Source organism: Danio aesculapii, chromosome 15, assembly GCF_903798145.1.
Source record: "Danio aesculapii chromosome 15, fDanAes4.1, whole genome shotgun sequence".
NCBI lineage: Eukaryota > Metazoa > Chordata > Actinopteri > Cypriniformes > Danionidae > Danio > Danio aesculapii.
In genome coordinates, this window is record NC_079449.1 from 43,670,561 (window position 1) to 43,682,878 (window position 12,318).

At 38.6% G+C, this 12,318-nt stretch overlaps 1 protein-coding gene across 1 annotated transcript in view; it reads left to right on the forward strand.

The window, feature by feature from the left end:
* smc4 (structural maintenance of chromosomes 4) overlaps nt 1–12,318 on the forward strand; it is a 44,348-nt gene that overhangs the window by 22,545 nt on the left and 9,485 nt on the right. The window contains exons 13-21 of the mRNA XM_056473060.1: nt 1,128–1,289; nt 3,390–3,615; nt 3,695–3,774; nt 4,632–4,784; nt 7,354–7,480; nt 8,733–8,922; nt 9,278–9,422; nt 10,770–10,943; nt 11,037–11,219. Of these exons, the coding sequence (XP_056329035.1) occupies nt 1,128–1,289; nt 3,390–3,615; nt 3,695–3,774; nt 4,632–4,784; nt 7,354–7,480; nt 8,733–8,922; nt 9,278–9,422; nt 10,770–10,943; nt 11,037–11,219 (1,440 nt within the window). The remainder of the gene's footprint in view (nt 1–1,127; nt 1,290–3,389; nt 3,616–3,694; nt 3,775–4,631; nt 4,785–7,353; nt 7,481–8,732; nt 8,923–9,277; nt 9,423–10,769; nt 10,944–11,036; nt 11,220–12,318) is intronic.

The window sequence follows — 12,318 nt, forward strand, 5'->3', positions numbered from 1 at the left end:
CCACAGTAGCTACTCAGGATACGGCCTGGTCCAGGAAATGGAAACCTTGGGATCATCTCGTCGTTAATCTTGGATCAAATCAGTGACTCTGCATAGTCTGAGGGCCTCGGGAAGAGTATAGGTGGAAATGGAGAATAAAGAGAATAATTAGCGTAGCTGCTGTTCATAGTGTATATAAACAAGGTGCATGCAGAAACCTGTGTGTAAACCCGCTAAGTTGTGCACTGAGTGTATGCTCTATCCGACTAAAGCTACCCAGTTGTGTTAAAACGCATCCAATTATCAACAATAAAACGTCTTTTTTTTTTTACTGCAAAAAGATACAATCACTACAGCTTTTAGACATTTTTACAGAAAATTCTGTCAATTAAATTCCCTAATCAAGGAAAAACTATAAACAATTAAATAATTCATCATGACAATCACAGGGCAATATATGCCTTTATCTATCTTCCATTTATACAAAACTATTTACAGAAGGGGGAGTGGACATAATATTTATGAATGGGCATGGACCTTAATGTTTTATAACAGAAATGCATTCGGTTAAAAAAAAAAGTTGACATTAAAATATGTGGCTATGAAATGGCTACATTTTATTTAGATTTTTGATTTTTTTTTTATTATTATTTATTGTTATTTCTTTTGTTTTTGCAAACTGGGGCATTGCAAAAAAATCGTAAGTGTTTAGCTTTAGTCTAACATTTCATAATGGTCTTAATGTCTTGAATCTGACTTGATGGAACCTGCAGAAACCCTGTAAAGGAGTAGTTTACCCCAAACCTAAAATGTAGGTTTTTGCAAACCTTGCTGAATTTCTTTCTTCTTTTGGACACTCGAGATATTTTGTAGAAAGCTGAAAACCTTTGACCATTGACCTCCATAGTATGGAAGTCAATAGTTACAGGTTTCCAACTTTTTTAAAAATATCTTCTTTTGTGTGTAGCATAAAAAAGAAATGCAGCAAAGTTTGAAACGAGTAGATGACAGCATTCAAATTTTTAGCAGTTGTTATAGGCATGCACGACACCTTCACATTCATAACGTGTGCCCTGGCATGATTATGATTATGTCTTATGAACACCCTCTTCAAGAAAAGTGTCCCCAACATGTCTGTGTTTGAACAGGGGGATCTGGGAGCCATTGATGAGAAGTATGATGTCGCCATCTCCTCCAGCTGCGGCTCACTGGACAATATTTTAGTGGACACCATTGACACAGCGCAGAAGTGCGTCACGTTTCTGAAGGCCCAGAACATCGGTGTGGCCACATTCATCGGCTTAGACAAGGTAAGAAATTGACATCTGGGTCATTCTTTAAAAAAAACTGGTCATCTTATGAGCCAGTGTGCCATTTTTTCACGTTACCAAAATAGATGAAACCTTTGTTTTGGTACATATAATGTTTCTATAAATGTTGTTAGCCGGATTTACCACGCACCATTTACCCATATCATATAACTGGTTAACTATATGCGACAACGAAAACATGATTACATTTTTGACTGTATTTATTATGACACTGTTATACACTGTTTCTTTTCAGTGGGTTAAAGTAAAAAAGAAATCCACTATTTCTCTTTTATACTATTCAGGAGCCGTGTGCACCCACTGACATGTCAAATCTGCTTCTTTCTCTCTCTCTCTCTCTCTCTCTCTCCAAGTTCAAAGCAAACTTGAATGCCAAAGCATTTTAGAGATGTATTTAAAGTAGCCTATGTAATATATTAACATCATCAAATTAATAAAATAATCAGCAAATGATAAATAAATGACAGAAAGAGGAATAAAACAGACAATCTCTCTGACGTGTAGATTATTTAAATAAGACAAATTCATTGATTAACCATTGCTAATGGTGTACGTATATTTTGCAGCCAGTTTAGACCAGTCATTTTATCTTCTCCGAGCATGTAGTAAGGTTTTTCTGTGTCGTTTAGATTAAAGAATGAATTATTTAATGTCTTTTCTTGCTCTCATACAATAGCGCATACGATTAATGACCGCTTTAGAAAGCAAAAGCTGAATCCTGGTCTATTTCTAAATCTCCTAAAATGGCCGGATGAATTTATAAGTGTCAAAAAGGCATGTCTCTGTGGGTCTGCAGAGCATGAGAGACAATCTGTTGGAGTGTTGACGGGTCTCGCATGCACAGAGCGAAATGGGTAAACTAGAGAAGGTTTTCCTCTGGTTAGTTGATCGTGGGTCTTTGGTTATATTGGACGGATACAAAGAAGTTTAAAAGGATTATAATAATAGTAAATAAAAAGGGTTGGGCACCAAAACCCATCACTATGCACCGGACCAAATTTGCATATGAATTTTGGTGCCACTGGTGCTGCAATAAGGATGCAAGAAGCATCAAGGGTAGGCCTGTCACATTAATTAATAAACTGACTTATCGCACAACACATGGACATCACCTCAATCATTTTAGTTTCTGCAATATATATCATCCATACATTAAAACCCATTCTAGCTGCATATTAGCTGACTGTGCAACCTCACTATCTCTAATGGAGGCGTCAGTGTACATATGGTTAAAAAACACTAGTATTTACGATAAATTACTAGAGTATTTTTTTCATGTGGGTGTCTGACAACTGAAATAGATCTGGTAGCCGAAATCGCAGCCTATGTTGTTTATTTTTTTTTACCTTGCAGGTTTTGCCTTGTTAACATGTATTATTATTCGTTTGTTTAGGATATATTCGTTTTTTTTACATTCTGATTCCAATGCCTATTATTAAATGGTTAAAATGACTATAAATGAAATATTCTTTTTTTCTTTATTGTGGTTTTGACAAAAAGTACAATACATTTTTTTTACTACACAGAAACAAATGAGCATAATAAAAGTTAAGAAAAAGAAATGGATTACAAAAATTTAATAATAAAATAATCTTAAATAAATAAATAGTTTTTTTTAAAATAAAAATGAAAAGGGGGGGGGGGGGGGTGTTGGGGGGTATTCATGATTGGAGGAGTACATTAATAAATGAAATATTCTTAAGAATAAAATATTATATGTTCTTTGGATGTGTACTTGCATTGTGATTCTATTATATTGTCATTCTAGTATTATATAATGAGTAAGTCTTAAATTGCGATTAAAAAAATAATAATGTCATTTTATATTATGGTGCAATATATCGTATAACACAAAATAGATATTGTGACAGGCCTAATCAAGGGGTGAATCAAACGCACACACACATAGGTGCACTTGTCACACTATTTATTCCTAAACCACTTTGAGGGATACGGACAGCGTCGGGGATTAGGCGTTTGTTGTTGTTGCTTTACTTCTTCTGTTCATTAAGTGTCTTTAACTCTACATTATTCATACATTGATGTCCAGTGTTGATGATGTGTGATGGTGTTGTTCAGATGAAAGTGTGGCAGCAGAGCATGGGCTCCATCTCCACCCCAGAGAACATCCCTCGTCTGTTTGATATGGTGCGAGTGAAGGACGAGAGCGTTCGGCCTGCTTTCTACTTCGCCCTCCGGGACACGCTGGTGGCTAAAGACCTGGAGCAGGCCACACGGGTGGCCTTCCAGAAGGACAAGCGGTGGAGGGTGGTCACACTGCAGGGGCAGATTATCGAACAGGCCGGTCGGTGCATGTCTTTGTGTCTCGGTGTGGGATGGTAAAGAGGATCTTCCCTCACAATCTGTCTGCTGTTCATCCTCAGGCACGATGACTGGAGGTGGAGGACGAGTGATGAAGGGCAGGATGGGCTCCTCGGTCTGTGCTGATGTCACACAGGAGCAGGTCAGATCAGACGCCCACCTTATTTTACAGCTGGATGTTTCTACAATGATCGAAATGCAGTCATTTTTAAAGACTGCTTCCACAATTTAATTTGTGATGGCAAAAATATATTTTAATAATAGATTTCAGTGCGTTAACTTGCTGAATTTTACTCATTCTGTGCTGAGAAAGCAGCAGATTCCCCACAAGCCTTTATTCACTGTAGTATGAAGGTTATATGAGTAAACAAGCACACACACATCAAGTCTGTAGTTTGAGAAGTAGATTTCACAGTGAGTGCTTTCAGCTCTTTCAAAATGCATGAATAAACACAACATGACTTCATTCATTTGCACCGTTTGCGTAAATATGAAGGGGGGGGGGGTCTATTTTCATGCACTTTTTTTTGTATCTTTACATCTTGACTGTGCAGCTACTGATATAATCATATTGATCGAGTCATATCCATCTGAAAAATGTGTTTAGTTTTTCTGCTATAGTGTACATACATCTGTTGCCTAATTTAAATAGTTCAATATTTCCCTATGTAGTACATCTGTGTATTATTTCTTATCATGCTTGTATAACATTGTTAGTTATCAAGTCGCTGTATTCATATGCATAACACTAGCTCTATCTGCCCATGTAAACACTATTTATCCTTCTGCACTTACTGCTCACATTTGCACTGTGTTTCGTTACATCTACATGTGCAATGACAGAGTTAAAATCTAATCTACAAGTGTGATGGCGGACGTTTTCTTGCATTTCAACCAGCTGATAGATTTCTGCACCGTCAGCACTGAGAAAGCGGTTTGTTTTTTTGGAAATGAGTTTCAGTGCGTTGTCGGCGGCTGAAGATCTGTGGTTGTTTGCAGCTGGATAAGATGGAGAGCGCTTTGAACAAGGAGGTGACGCAGCTGCAGGACTGCCAGAAGAGGAAAAACCAGCTGGAGGAGAAGGTGCACAGAGCCAGATGTGAGCTGAGAGACATGAAGAACACGCTGGAGAAATACACAGCCACCATTCAGGTCAGACAGCGCCTGCACAGCACCACTAAACCTCTGCTCACACTGTAATTTTATTGTAATTTTCATTACAGGTTTTTCCTACAGAGAGAATTTCCGGCCAAAGCCTTTTTTGATTAGTAATTGTTTAAAATATATAAACATATTTAGACACGTCTAGGGATGGGTATCGTTAAGGTTTTAACGGTATCACTACTTTTATCAGTACCACTTATCAGTTCGGTACTTTAACGGTTCTCTTATCGGTACTTTTTGTCGTGTTTTTTAAAAAAAAAAATTTATATATATTTACAGAATTAAAACTTTATTTTATTATTACATTTTTAGTGTAAGATAAAACAAAACAAATAATTGTAAAACAAATAAATAAAAATTTTCCTGCAAAAGAATGCACAATGGTTTGAAGCAAAATGACTCTGGTTAAAACATTCTTCTGGAGAAAAATCAACGTGTTTGCCTTTTCTGGTAGAAGTCAGGATCTTTCTTGGTTTATTGTGCTCCTTGCAGCTGAAAATACCCTCTTTGAGTTGCAAAATTCAGTTAAATAATCAGATAATGATAAAGTGAGCCTCCGCTGAGTGTGCGCGTGTAGCCGAGAACTGTAAAGGCTTTTATACTAGACGTGCTCGCCGGAAACACGAGCGTTTCTCATGTGAGACTGCCAACTGTGCAGACGAATATCAAATATTGCAAAGATTTTCATCAACACATTCACATAAATTAATTAATGGTGTTTTAGGAGTTAACAATATAAAAATAAGCAGGTTTTTTTATAATTTTTTTAATAAGCATAGTTTATTATTAGGCTATTCATAGGCTATATTTGTAAATACAATAATGTAAAAGCATTTATAATGTTAAAGATTTATTTAGGCTACAGCAGAAAAAATAGACTGTTTTCAATGTAACCGAATGCGTGTGTTTATTAAACTATTAATATTATACTAATTTAGAGAGACCTTATGTGATTGACTGCTAGCAATACGATGTGGATTATGTTTAGCTAGGCAGTTGAAAACTTTTAATTTGTCTGTCTGCAGTTAATGCACTATTGAAAGATGCTTGTACAAGAAAACAACTTGCGTTTGTTGCAACGGGCATTGTCGGTGTCCGCTCGGGAACTACAACCCGTTTGGTTCTCTCCGCCACTCTGCAAGCTTATGAGCTGTGTGTGCCCGTGCGAGTCTGTGTCGCGAGCTATGTGTGTGCGCTTAGCGCGAGCACTCCGCTGAGTGCGTGCCTGCAGCCGAGAACTGTAAAGGATTTTATACTTGACACGCTCGCCGGAAACACGAGCATTTCTCATGTGAGATTGCCAACTGTGCAGATGAATATCATATCGCAAAATAGAAAAGGCTGATGAGTTAAATTGTTACTGTAAGTAATGTTTATTCAGCAATAATTCTCCAGTACTGACAGCAGAACTGTTAACGTCAGAGCTTATCGATACTTCGGTCTTATAATGTAGCACCAAGACCGAGTTTCGGTACCCATCCCTAGACACATCTTTGTCTGAGAACAAAAGCTTAGCATGATTTGCATCATTCCTGTTCTTTACACTTCAAATGGTAAAAACGTTTGCTGACATCGTTTCAACCATAATGTAGGTTATCACCAGTGTTTCATTAATGTAAAATAGTTTACAGTGTGCTTGGATTCTTAAATGTTTAAGAGTTTCTATATAATTAAATTTTATTTAAGATAATGTAGATCATTTCTTAATTTGTCGTGACCACTGATAACTTTATTTTAAAGAAATTGACACAGATGTTTAAGAGGGTTTAAATAAGCCTTAGCGTACTTTTGTGATTATTCTTGGTCTTTCTTTGGCTCTGTTAAAACCACCACATCAAAAAAACACTTTGCAAGTTCCTGACATTTTGTGCAATAAAATGTATTCTCCTGAACTGGATAACGGAGAAAACTCCTACAAAGTCTTTATGGCACAGGGTGATACTTGAATATGTACCACTGGACTACTTAACTTGTGTCTCACATGGCAAAGATGTTTTATTTCATGAGAGGTGGGATCCATTTTTGTTACATATGGGTTTAAACATAACCTCCATAATCCACAGAGGGTTGATTTAACAAGGTCAGATCTTATGAAGGTTTGTGGCGCATGAATATGCAATATCGCAAATTTTATTAATGCCCCCCTTTTTTATTTTTATTTTGTTTTATTCATTTTTTTATTTTATTTTTATTTATTCTATTTTTTTTTATTAATTATGTTTTTTTTTTCCCCCCCACGTTCTGTTCACTTGTTTGTTGTTGTATCTGTATTGCTTTAATTAAATACATTATAAAAAAATAAATAAATAAATAAAAAACACCACATCAAACCTGTAGCTCTTATGAAATGGTATTAAATCACAATTTTTATCAGATTTTTCTTTTTTTTTTCCAAATTATGCAGCTCTTCAATCAAAGAGCACAGATTTTAGCCTGGAATTACAAAGATCTTCTAGGATTTTCCTAATTGGATGAGCAAATCATGGCTGAAATCCAGTGTGAGCAGGGCTTTACACATCAGCAGGATGAACATCTGCTAACTGATGCTGTGTTACAGAGCCTCACAGAGCAGGAGCTTCACCTCAAGCCACAGATCAAGGAGCTGGAGGCAAACGTGATCGCGGCCGCTCCTGATAAAGCCAAGCAGAAGCAGATGGAGAAGAGCCTGGAGGCCTACAGGAAAGGTGCGGCAAGTGTTCAGCCATCAATGAAAACAGCCACTTGTTCAGTAATATCATTCCAAACAAATATAACTCGCTGTCTGTGGTGAAACAGAACATTTGAAGAATGTTGATGTACAAAAACAGTTTTTCAAAAATCAGCAGAGAATAAGAAATATTGTTTATATGTAGGGAAGTAACTATGCCAAACCAATTACAATATAATTATAGTAGGAGTTTATATGAATAAATCTCTGAGAGGAACTCAATTCAATTTAAAACTGAGGCAACTACAGAGGCAAATGCTGACTTTGTTTGAAGAGATTTCTTTAATTTGTGTAGCTTATTTGATTTGGGGTTTAGTTTTGTTACATGCAGTAGAGTTCCTACAAAACCGCAGTAAAAGCTTAATAAAATGCCTGATGAAATTATTTTAAAAAACATACAAAAATCTGGGTGAAATTAAAACTATAAATTGTATGGAATTGTGTGTTTGTTGGGTTATTACATCCCTACTTGTATGTAAGTCTCTGTTGTGCTGCTATTTCTAAATGTTAGGAGGGCTGCTTCAGTGTTTTCTCATACAATTATTTGTGGTGGCCTGCCATAATATCAAAACGGTCAATGATAGATTGGAAGTCTTTAACTTTGTTGAATAAACATATGCACTGCACATTTTTACGCCTGTTTCACACCCCATTGTGTGTTTTTTCAGCATCTATGTTAACCGATTAAAGCTTTCATACTGCACACAGAAGCGGTGTCAGCAGCGCTGAAGCAGCAGTGCCGCAATAGTTTCGGTCTATTTTTGCTGCACTGCTCATGCTCAATTAAAGTGACAGTGTATTTATAATGACCAAAAACACATTGAATGACCGTAAAAATTAGCAATTTTACCCAATAAATGCATCGATAAGATCAGCTGCTCGATTACAGCCATTATCGAGGAAACCGCTATTACTAACACTCCTTGAGCACCTTCTGCTGGCAGTCAGTTTGCATTTTGCCATACCATTGTAAAGAGATGACAAATAAATGAACAGCAGGCTGATATGATGCAAGTAAAAGTGTCTCACATCTTATGACATGAATGAAAGTGCTTTCACTCATTTTAATGTGGATGACAGGAAGAATTGAAAATAAGGTCTTTTTAAAAAAAAGTTTTAGACCGAAACGCAGATTTTTCGGGATTTATGTAGAAGTAGCCTAAATAGCACAAAATCCTGTTGTTTCCCACACTACTGCCTGTCTAATGTTGTGTGATGTTTTTGTCCAGATTTTGATGCAGCGTCCACTAAAGCAGGAAAGGTGGAGGCGGAGGTGAAGCGGCTGCACACGCTCATCGTGGACATCAACAGTCACAAGCTGAAGGCGCAGCAGGACAAACTGGACCAGATCAACACACAGCTGGACCAGTGCTCCTCAGCCGTCACCAAAGCCCAGGTGGCCATCAAAACTGCAGGACGGTCAGTAACAAAATCCACGTGCAATCTATGCAGAAGAAATAAGACTCCCCAACACTGAATGAAAAATAATGTGGTGTTAACAGTTTTATTAATTCAATCAATGCCCAAGAGCACAATAAGGTTTAGTGCATTTCTTTTGTTTGTTTGCTTGTTTTCTTTGGTTTTTGCTTTTATTTATTTAATCACAATGATTGTTTTATTTATATTGTAGATCTTTAATCGGCTGTAGTGCATTTTTTTCCAAGTTACATTGTTTTATCAAGTTTATCATACATTTATTTCGTTATTTTATACTATAGCAATTATACTAGTATATATACTATTATACAAAGTGAGTTTTGTTCGCTGTGTGCAGTAATCTAAAGAAATCTGAGGATGGTGTGAGTCGGCTGGAGCAGGAGATCAGTGAGAATGAGAAGCTGATGGAGGAGCTGACGGAGCAGCTGAAGAAACTGGAGGAGCAGGCTGGAGAAATCATGCAGTCCTACCAGCAGGCGGAGGTACTTACTGTCGGCATCCATCACGCCCAACCTGTAACACAACAGGGTCTCCATGAACCTTAACTCTTGTGTGCTGTTGGGTCGTTTTTATCCTCTCTGGGCTGATTTTGAGTCTTAATTTGGCCACAATTTTCTCTGTGTTTCAGCAAATGGCATGCTTTTTGGTAACAAATCTGATTTTGACATATATTTTGGGAAAATGCTTTGAAAAATTTTTTAATAATTCAACACTACACTGGACCGATTGACTCCCCTTTGGTTATGTTAGTGGCGGTTTTTTTCCACATTGACTTCCATTATAATCACGTTTATTGATTGCAAAGCCATGACAGCATATAATCATGCATTCTTGGTTGCTGCTGGATTTTAAATCCTGCTCTCGCCAGGTTTTATTCTGCACCCAACCGCTCCCGCTGTATATTCAGTCTTTGTTCATCCGCTGCCCGACCCGCCTCGTTTACTACCCGACTATTCCTGCTAAATTTAAATCTGGTCTCCAAAATCTCACGTTAAAATTGGACGCTACCAAAAGAAAGAGATAACAGATAAAAAGTGTAGGTTGTGCAAGGATTGTAGGCTAAATATCAGTTTTGTTTGCCCCTTTGTGATGAGACATGAGTGCCGTGTGACTCTTTCAAAGGCAGACTTACAAGCATATCCACTCAATATATTTGCCAACTACCGATTGCGTTTCATGTCTCATATAAGCATTATTTCTACACACATGGCAGGCACATATTGGGCCAAGGAACAATGTCAAATGTATAGCGATTAAATATGCCTCCCAAAAAACACCAAGCTAGATGCTAGAGTCCAGACAGCCTTTAACAAATGACACACAGCACCACGGCGGATGCGCTCTCTCTCGAACTCTCTCACACACACACAGCACCACGGCGGATGCGCTCTCTCTCAATCTCTCTCTCTCACACACACACAGCACCACGGCGAATGCGTGCTCTCTCTCAATCTCTCTCTCTCTCACACACAGCACCACGGCGGATGCGCTCTCTCTCAATCTCTCACACACAGCACCACGGCGGATGCGCTCTCTCTCAATCTCTCTCTGTCACACACAGCACCACGGCGGATGCGCACTCTCTCAGTCTCTCTCTGTCACACACACACAGCACCACGGCGAATGCGCGCACTCTCTCAATCTCTCACACACAGCACCACGGCGGAACAATCAAGAATGCATGATTATATGCGGTCATGACTTTGCAATCAATAAATGCGATTTATGATGGAAGTCAAAAGAGCAAAAACAGCACCAACATCACCAAAGGATAGTAAACTTACTCTTGTTAAAGGATGGTACTGATTCTTGCCTGTCTGTGTGTGCAGGAGGCTCTGCCGGAGGTGCAGGATCAGCATCGTGCAGTGGTGCAGGAGATCAAGGTTCTGCAGGAGCAGGAGCATGCGCTGCAGAAAGAGTCTCTGAGCGTCCGGCTGAAGGTTGAGCACATCGACACGGCCATCACTGAGTGCCACAACAAGATCAAACACTGGCAGAAAGAGGTACTGAACTCACAAAAGGAGAATTTTTGTGAGTAAACAAACCAATAAAAGCATCTACTAGCCTCCCTCACGTCAGAGTCTTGTCTGTTTTAGGCCAGCAAGTTGTGTCTTCACCCCATTGATGGAGTGCCTGCAGAAGAGCTGCCTGCCCTGAATCCAGATCAGCTGGAGGACATCGGCAATCCAGACATCATCAAGAATGAGATCGCTCTGCTGGAGGACCGCTGCGCTAACATGAAACCCAACCTGGGGGCTATCGCAGAGTTTAAGAAAAAGGTAAACACTCAAATAAGAAGGTAAACGCACAGTATATTGCTGGACAGATTGGAGTCAATTGGAAACGAGAGAGATAACAGATAAAAAGTGTAGGTTGTGCAAGGATTGTAGGCTAAATATTAGTTTTGTTTGCCCCTTTGTCATGAGACATGACTGCCGTGTGACTCTTTCAAAGTCAGATTTACAAGCATATGCACTCAATATATTTGCCAACTACCGATTGCGTTTCATATCTCAAATAAGCATTATTTTTACACACGTCAGGCACATATTGGGCCAAGGAACAATGTCAAACGTATAGCGATTAAACGTGCCTCCCAAAAAACACCCAGCTAGAGTGCAGAGAGCCTATAACAAATGACACACAGCACCACGGCGGATGCGCTCTCTCTCAATCTTTCTCTCTCTCACACGCACAGCACTATGGCGGATGCGCGTGCTCTCTATCTCTTGAGAGCACTATATTGTTAGACCGCCCGCTCCTGTTTAAATTACACCAGAGTTACCAAACGCTACAGTGTTTTATTCGTAAATGTATTCCCGCGCCGCAAGAAATCTGGTCAGTATGCAGACCTCCAGCTGCAGGTGTGAAATGTGTAATTTTTACTGAATTATGGATACTGCTGTAACTTGGTTTCAGTTTGATCTAATAGGCTGAACTCAGTTTGTGTAGTTGAAGCGGTTTACAACAAAGTTTTTGAATGTCCCCTCTGGGATTCCTCGGGGCTTAGTTTTAGGTTCCCTTTTATTTATAATTAACCTTTTAAATACTGTAGTAAATTTAAAATGCTACTTTCATATAAGGCACTCAATAATCTTGTTTTATTCACGCTTGTCTAGGGATGCTCATAATAACGGATTAACTGTTAACCGAAAGGGTGCGTTTTTAACAGATTAATGGTATCAGTTAAATGATTAATTAATATTATTGTAGATATTTTTGGCTGCATAAGGGGCTGATTACACTGAACGTGCTTTTTGTGTTGACGGGCATCTTTTGAATGGTTTACTAACAGCTGTGAGTGTTTTCCATGCTGCTTATGCACCCTGCACGCCTCGTTTTTGGCATATCCCGCTGTGCGCTCGCGCCTTTTTCCAC